Source organism: Staurois parvus, unplaced genomic scaffold, assembly GCF_062004578.1.
Source record: "Staurois parvus isolate SC_StPar_1 unplaced genomic scaffold, SC_StPar_1.0 ptg001813l, whole genome shotgun sequence".
Lineage (NCBI taxonomy): Eukaryota > Metazoa > Chordata > Amphibia > Anura > Ranidae > Staurois > Staurois parvus.
The window spans coordinates 63,965-73,061 of NW_028319609.1; the positions used below are offsets into that span (position 1 = coordinate 63,965).

General features: G+C 47.5%; 1 protein-coding gene across 1 annotated transcript; it reads left to right on the top strand.

Annotated features, from left to right (window-relative positions):
• Positions 1 to 6,443: 6,443 nt before the first annotated feature.
• Positions 6,444 to 7,409, top strand: LOC149434165 (mas-related G protein-coupled receptor member H-like). The gene has a single exon (XM_089664027.1). It carries the CDS (start codon positions 6,444 to 6,446, stop codon positions 7,407 to 7,409), a length of 966 nt encoding a protein of 321 aa, XP_089520153.1.
• Positions 7,410 to 9,097: the final 1,688 nt, after the last annotated feature.

Genomic DNA, 9,097 nt, shown 5'->3' on the forward strand with positions numbered 1-9,097 from the left:
GAAGGAGTCCTATGCATCAAGTTGATGAGTCATCAGTTCTTGCAGTCTCATCATCTGGAAGATCCCTCTGGGATGGTAAGTGTCATGGTGGAGTTCCTGAAGAGAATGTGTAGCCTTTGAGATGGAACATGGAAACATGGAGAGAATAACAAGTTCTGCAGTAAGTGTGGAGGAAGTGACCCAACTATCGAAGGACAGTCCTCCCAGATGTGGCATGGAGTGCCTACTCCAGATTGAGATCAGATTTCACTGGGTTAATCTGGTGAAGGTTATGGGGGGGGGAACCGTATGAGCGGGTCAGTATTTTAAAGTTTCTCACCTGGACCAGGCTGCCATGCAGTTTATGGGTAAGACAGAAGCACATCATCCTGTCCTTTTCCGAGAGGGTGGTGGTCAATTACTTCTCTCCTTTTTTGGAGACGCACCATAGAGGAAAGATATGGGGTTATCGGGGGGCTCACTGTATTGGTAAATCCGTTTGAAAAAAGTCAGAGGGCAATGTAGTTGCTGCTGCCAGTTAGAAGTAGCCAAGATAAAATACGAAAGCTGGACATATTGAAGCTATGTGCCCATCGGGAGGCTGGTCAGGATGGAACAGCTGTGTGAGTGTCTGATGGCCCCCCTATGTGGATGTTGGATAATGTAAGATGGTTTGGGGTTGTCCAGTGGAAGAAGGGTTGAGTATTCTGTCCTGGTGGGACATTGGGATTGTCCAGGACTGGAGTGAGACGGCCATACTTGGAGGACAGGTGAAATGTTGCCAACTGCCAAACCTTGAGTGCCAGTGGATATTGGACGTTGGGTCATTGTGTGATGTTTTGGGAGATAGGAAGTGAATAACTCTGGGAGGGCGGTGAGGGGGATAGAAGCAATGTCACATTCAACTGGAACCCATAATCTGAAGGTAATGGAAGTAAACCAGAACATAATATGTTCCAGAAGAGTCTTGTCTTTGACTTACAGAGCATTTGTATCTATTTCAGGGTTTATTTTGAGCGGGAACATGGGGGGATGCAGTTCTGACACCTACTGCACTGAATGTATGCCATGGCAAGAGGTGCTGGGGTGTGCTGGAAGGTCTGATGATGCTGAATGCTGGAGGATCTCTTGTCACTGGAGGGGGGATCTATTTATGCATGGTGGTCTATTGTTGTTGGGGAGGTCTGTTGTTGCTGGTGGGGGATCTATTGTTAAAAGGGATTTACTGGGGGATCTGTTGTTGCTGCTGGGGTCTGTTGTTCCTGGGGTGGTATTTTGTTGCCGTGGTCCATTGTTGTTGGGGGAAACTATAGTTGCTGGTGGCTGAGGGGGATCTATTCTACTGCTTTTCTTGTTATAATTAACACATTCCATACAAATTACTTAGCACCAAAAATGATACTTGGCTGTGTATTCTCCATAAGGAGCAGTACTGGGAGGTGGGAAGGAACCAAGGGACCAGGAGCGGACTGACCATTTGAGCACTCAGGCACTGCCCAAGGGCCCAGGGTCAGTAGGGGGCCCCATGAAATGCCCCTGGCACCTTTTTTATAGGCTTTTTTGGGTGTGCTTTGAGGGCAAGGACACAGGGGCCCCATGATCCCCTATTGCCCGGGGGCCCCATGAGTTGTCAGACCGCCCCTGCAAGGGACGCTGCTCAGAGGCGGGTAGGGGTGTAGACAAGAAATGATTCAGACGGGGGGAGTTCCTGCACCTATTTTCTGGGGGGAAAAAAATCCCTGGTCTATTGTATTCTATCAGCTGATACAACACAAAGGATGAGGCCAGTTATCCAGAATTCTAGACCATCTTTGCTCTGCAAGTAGCATCCAGGAAAAGAAATACCAAAAAGTGGAATTTAAATCAAATTAGGCATTTTTTTGTTCAGAAAAAAAAGACATTTAGCTCATAAAATGATGTTGACTTTACCATTCAAAGATGAAATAGAAATCTTACATACTGAAAGGGAGAAAGTTGGGGAAATGGGGAGATTGCGGGAGATCCAAGGATGCCCTAATTGCACATTATTACGTTCTAATTAATATTTGAAATAATTGCTTAAAGGTTCAGTCCACACAAATCTGGTGTTTCACACCCAATTATTGTTCAGGCTCCGGTCTTCGGGTCCTTACAGGTACAATTTTGGCTGGTTTTACCTTTCTGGGACGGTGTTGGAGGGATGTGTATGTTAGATCGTTATCTGTTATTGGAATAATACAAATTACTTCATTTGTTCAGTCTGTCTGCCAACTGAAGTGACTCATGGATCCACTGCCAGCATCTGAACCTGAGCTGGAACCAGTTTGTCCATCACAACCTGTAAGTTAGAATCTAATTGTTCCACAATTGCTCCATACATTAAACCAGGGGTGGACTGACAACTCATGGGGCCCCCGGGGAATAGGGGATCATGGGGCCCCTGTGTCCTTGCCCAAACTCAAAAAAGCCTATGAAAAAGGTACCAGGGGCATCTCATGGGGCCCCCTACTGACCCATCGGGCAGTGCCAAATGGTCAGTCCACCCCTGCATTAAACCTGACAACTGCTATCTATCTTCAGCCCTCTCATATATACACTATATTGCCCCAAGTATTGGGCCGTCGGCCTTTCCACACACATGACCTTTAATGGCCCCCCAGTCTTAGTCTGTAGGGTTCATTATTGAGTTGGCCCCGGCCTTTCCACGCACATGACCTTTATTGGCCCCCCCAGTCTTAGTCCGTAGGGTTCAATGTTGAATTGGCCCCGCCCTTTGCAGCTATAACAGCTTCAACTCTTCTGGGAAGGCCGTCCACAAGGTTTAGGAGGGTGTCTATGGGAAGGTTGGACCATTCTTCCAGAAGCACATTTGTCAGGTCAGGCACTGATGTCGGGGTAGGAGGCCTGGCTCGCAGTCTCCGCTCTAATTCATCCCAAAGGTGTTCTATGGGGTTGAGGTCAGGACTCTGTGCAGGACAGTCAAGTTCCTCCACCCCAAACTGGCTCCTCTATGTCTTTATGGACCTTGCTTTGTGCACTGGTGCACAGTCATGTTGGAACAGGAAGGGGCCATCCCCAAACTCTTCCCACAAAGTTGGGAGCATGAAATTGTCCAACATTTTTTGGTATGCTGATGACTTAAGAGTTCCCTTCACTGGAACTAGAGGGCCAAGCCCAACCCTGAAAAACAACCCCACACCATCATCCCCCCTCCACCAAACTTTACACTTGGCACAATGCAGTCAGGCAAGTACCGTTCTACTGGCCACCGCCAAACCCAGACATGTTCAATGGATTGCCAGTCAGAGAAGCGTGATTGGTCACTCCAGAGAACACGTCTCCCCTGCTCTAGAGTCCAGTGGCGGCGTGCTTTACACCACGGCATCCGACGCTTTGCATTGCACTTGGTGATGGAAGGCTTGGATGCAGCTGCTCGGCCATGGAAACACATTCCATGAAGCTCTCTACGCACTGTTGTTGGGCTCATCTGAAGGCCACACCAAGTTTGGAGGTCTTTAGCTATTGACTCTGCAGACAGTTGGTGACTTCTGCTCACTTTGCGCATCAACATGCGCTGACCCCGCCCTGTCATGTGACGTGGCCTACCACTTGGTGGCTGAGTGGCTGTTGCTCCCAGTTGCTTCCACTTTGTTATAATCCCACTAACAGTTGAGCGTGGAATATTTAGTAGCCAGGAAATGTCACGGATGGACTTATTGCCCAGGTGGCCACCTATCACGGGACCACGCTTGGAGTCACTGAGCTCCTGAGAGCGACCCATTCTTTCACCAATGTTTGTAGAAGCCGTCTGCATGCCTAGGGGCTTGATTGTATACACCTGTGTCCATGGAGGGGATTGGAACACCTGAATCACATGATATGGAGGGGATTGTATACACCTGTGGTTTCCAGATTCTAGAGGGATCACACAGGTACGACATACTGTATGTATAGTTATATTGATCCAAGCTGGACCAATGTAACTGTGAAAATATCAATATTTCCTGAATTCACTTCCTGACTGCATGTACTCCAGTGATGGCTGCATGGCATTTCTCAGGGTGGGTTTCTTGATGGACAACAGTGGACCATGCCTGCATTTCAGTCTCCATCAGAAGCCCATGTGACCCGGTGACAACACAGAAACAGTTGGGAGGCGGGGTCAGAGCATTGTCACCTTTTAACAGGAAGTGCCTGAACAGAGATCTTCATGGCAGGATCACCAGGAATTATTTAAATGTAAGCTTCAGATTCACAGCCTTTTTGTGCATCCCTAAACTTCCAGTTGGGTAATGAACATAATGAGACATACCCCCAGGGGACTTATGATTCCTAGAGTTCATTTGGCAAGTGCATGGGATCCTCATTACTATAGGAGCTTCTGTCCATAACACTGGTTGGCGGCAAGAGGAAAAGTGGAAATTGCTGGGGGACGTCATTGTTGGGTGAACATGCTGGTCTTGTTAGTGTGGCTGGCAAGCCCCATTCAGGAGGACCCATGAAAATGCCGGACTTAGGGCAGTGGACTCCAAACTGTGGCCCTTTGCTTGCCTTGATCTAGCCCTTGGTGCACTACTCCTCCTACTGACACCATTGATGGAGCACTATTCCTCCCATTGAAACCATTGTTGGAACACTACTCCTTCCACTGACACCATTGATGGAGCACTATTCCTCCAATTTATGCCAACAATGGGGCACTATTCCTCCCTTTAAAACCAACAATGGGGCACTTTTCCTTCCACTGACACCAATTATGGGGCACTATTCCTCCCCTTTGAACCAACAATGGGGCACTATTCCTCCCACTGACACCAATGATGGGGCACTATTAATTCCCACTGGCACCAATGATGGGGTACTATTCCTCCCACTGATACCAATGATGGGGTACTATTCCTCCCACTGACACCAATGATGGGGCACTATTCCTCCTACTGACAGCAATGATGGGGCACTATTCCTCCCACTGACACCAATGATGGGGCACTATTCCTCCCACTGACACCAATGATGGGGCACTATTCCTCCCACTGACACCAATGATGGGGCACCATTCCTCCCACTGATACCAATGATGGGACACTATTCCTCCCACTGACACCAATGATGGGGCACTATTCCTCCCACTGACACCAATGATGGGACACTATTCCTCCCACTGATACCAATGATGGGGCACTATTCCTCCCACTGATACCAATGATGGGGCACTATTCCTCCCACTGATACCAATGATGGGGCACTATTCCCCCCACTGACACCAATGATGGGACACTATTCCTCCCACTGACACCAATGATGGGACACTATTCCTCCCACTGATACCAATGATGGGGCACTATTCCTCCCACTGATACCAATGATGGGGCACTATTCCCCCCACTGACACCAATGATGGGGCACTATTCCTCCCACTGATACCAATGATGGGGCACTATTCCTCCCACTGACACCAATGATGGGGTACTATTCCTCCCACTGATACCAATGATGGGGCACTATTCCTCCCACTGACACCAATGATGGGGCACTATTCCCCCCACTGACACTAATGATGGGGCACTATTCCTCCCACTGACACCAATGATGGGGCACTATTCCTCCCTTTAAAACTAACAATGGGGAACTATTTCTCCCTTTCTATCCAACAATGGAGAATTTTTTTTACACCAATGATGAGGCACTATTCTTTCCACTGGCACCAATGACAGGACATTATTCCATCCACTGACACCAATGATGGGGCACTATCCCTCCCAGTAACACCAATGATGGGGCACTATTCCTTTGACTAACTCCAACAATGGAGCACTATTCCTCCTTTTAAAACCAACAATAGGACACTATTCCTCCCACTGGCACCAAATAAGGGGAAGTGTTTACTCCTACTGACACAAGGACAGTTTATGATGATGGGATACTATCCCTCCCACTGACACCAATGATGGGACACTATCCCTCTCACTGCCACCAAAAATGGGGCACTATTCCTTCGACTAACTCCAACAATGGGACACTATTCCTCCCTTTAAAACCAACAATGGGGCACAATTTCTCCCTTTGAATCCAACATTGGGGCATTGTTCACTCCCATTGGCCACAGTATGGCCAACTTAAGCCTGAAGAACAGTAAACTGGCCCTTCACTTAGAAAATTTGATACCCCCCGACTTAGAGGAAACCATGTAAAGTGGTCGCACTTTAAAGGTCAGTGACTTTCTGGTCCAAAAGTATGGTGTTTCCTGCAGGAAAGAAACAATGAAGATACAATGAAAGGGAAAACATTGAGAAATATCATTTTATTGTTTGTGAGTTTACTTTCATCATAAAGCGTAACAGAAAACAGAAGAAATGAAATTCACTTTTCGGATTATAAATGTAATTTCAATGAAAGGAAGTCATTTGGCTTCATTGATAATGACTGGTTGTCATATATTTAATTCAGGTGGAAGACGAGGATAGTCACCATCAAAGAAGGGCAACATGAATATCACCAGCAGAGAAGGGGCCGACGTAAATGACACCATTCCCATAAGGTGCACAGAACGTCCCCAGATGCGGTTACCTGCAGTAGACGCGGTTTTCCTCGGCATTTGTGTCTTTGGCTTGGTGGGAAACATTACCTTGTTTTGGAACCTTTGCTTCAGGATCCAGAGGAACAAATACACAGTTTACATCGCCAACCTGTCTGTGGCTGATGCCCTCTTGATATCAATGGTGATGTTGACCTTGGTGGTTCAGATCAGCAATTTCTTTGGCTTGCGTCCTGGAACTAACGTGATGTGTCCTTTCTATATATTTGTGGACACATTTTACTACTCCCTGGCCTATACGGGAAAAAACATCCTGACCACCATCAGCGTGGAAAGGTGTATTTCTGTTCTGTTCCCCATTTGGCATCGCACTCGTCGTCCCAAGACGTTTTCCACTATGGCGTGCACAGCTAGCTGGTGCCTTGGCATCTTGGAGGGCCTCCTTGATGTCTTCATGTGTCCTACAGAAGCTTTCATAAATCGCCATCCGCATTGTTCAGCGGCTGAACTAATGATTTTTGTGTCTGCGGTTGGGATCTGTCTACCGCTCATGGTGATTTCCAGTGCCACCTTGCTCCACAAAATATGGAGAACCACTAGTCAGCAGTACCCTCCTAAACTTTACATCATTATCATCATAGCAGTCATCGTCTTTATCTTATCAGTCTTGCCGTTAAATATTTTTCGCATTTTAGTGTTCTATAAGACTTTAAAAAACGTGCCCACGGTCAAGCTTATTTTTCTTAGTCAGTATTGGTTGGTATTTAACTGCACTATCAACCCTTATATCTACTTCCTCGTTGGGAGAAAATGGGACCAGACCATGTGTTGTTCCATCAAGGATTCCCTTCAACGAGCCTTCATGGTGGACGCAGACAGGAGTCATTGTTCAACAGAAGGACAACCGGGCCAGTAACACATGAAGAAAAGCCAACCTTACTATACCTTCTGCATCACATTGTGAAGGAAAGAGTCACCAGTTTTCCAGCTGCATTCAAAATATGAATTTCAAGCCATGAACGGATTTTGGCTAACGCAAGACAAGCTACCAGGAAATGGCAAAGAAAATGTCCTGAACAATATTTTTTTGGAGAACAACGACTCAAGAAACTAATAGTGTCCGAACACTGACTGACCATTTTTTGACTTCCTTGGTTTCTGTTGGCTTTACCTCTGAACATTGTGTGGGCATTTAACATTTATGAATGGGCTTGGAGTGTAATAGTATCTCTTTACGTGAGCCTGAATGGCAACCTACGGCTCCAAAGTCAGAGACCGGCCAAGCTACCACAGAGCAAAGCACTGACCAATACTCAACTGAGCTAAGCAGTCAAAAGTAGGCATTGAGAGATGCTTCTTGAGCCCCCCCAAGACCCCTGAATTCAAGGTGTTTACAAGGAAGGGGACATGTAGTTCCTAGGCTGGTCATGCTGTTGGCAGAAGATGGTAGTGGAATCCTTGGAAAATCCAAAGATCAGGGCAGGAAGGGAACAAGTGATTGGCCAAGCTTTCCCCTGTCATCCCACAATGCAATTTCACGTACCAATACTCAACTGAGCTAAGCAGTCAAAAGCAGACACTGAGAGGTACTTCTTGAGCCCCCCCCCCCCCCCCCGAGCCCCTGAATTCAAGGTGTTTATACAGGAACTGGCAGCACAAAGCATGGCCTAGGTCAGGGACTATAGCTGGCTGGTGTTCCTTCTGGCTATAGCAGCTTCTGTTCCCTTAAAGAAAACAGGCCTACTCATACTTTGTTGCCCCCAGGTCCCAGAACACGATGCTATAGTTCCTGGCTAGATGGTACTGGGACTGATTGGCTGCAACAAGGAAGGGGATATGTAGTGCCCAGGCTGGTCCGGCAGTAGGCAGCAGCTGGTGGTGGAATCCTTGGAAAGTCCAAAGTTCAAGGCAGGGAGTGAACAAGTGATTGGCCAAGCTTCCCTGGTATCTCAATGCCATGCATGTACCAATACTCAACTGAGCTAAGCAGTCAAAAACAGACACTGAGAGGAGCTTCTTGAGCCCCTACCCCCCAAGAGCCCCTGAATTCAAGGTGTTTATACAGGAACTGGCAGCACAAAGCAATGCCTAGGTCAGGGACTATAGCTGGCTGGTGTTCCTTCTGGCTATAGCAGCTTCTGTTCCCTTAAAGCAAACAGGCCTACTCATACTTTGTTGCCCCCAGGTCCCAGAACACGATGCTATAGTTCCTGGCTAGATGGTACTGGGACTGATTGGCTGCAGTGTTTTAACAAGATTTGGCAGCCTCCACCTCCAAAGTGTAATGCACAAACCAATGCCTAGGTTAGGAATTCTAGCTGCCCGATGTTCCTTTTTCCCATAACAACTCTTGTTTACCTAAGGAAAACAGGCCTACAGGTATTTGGTTGCCCCCAGGTCCCAGAGCACAATGCTATAGTTCCTGGCTAGATGGCACTGGGACTGAGTGGCTGAGACAAAGAAGGGGACGTGTAGTCTCCAGGCTGGTCAGGCTGTAGGCAGCAGCTGGTAGTGGGATCCTTGGAAAGTCCAAACGATCAGGGCAGGGAGCGAATAAGTGACTGGCCAAGCTTCCCTGTCATCTCACAATGCAATTTCACGAAC

Bases quoted from the DNA above. Each gene is read 5' to 3' on its own strand.
- LOC149434165 (XM_089664027.1), top strand. From the start codon at position 6,444: ATGAATATCACCAGCAGAGAAGGGGCCGACGTAAATGACACCATTCCC.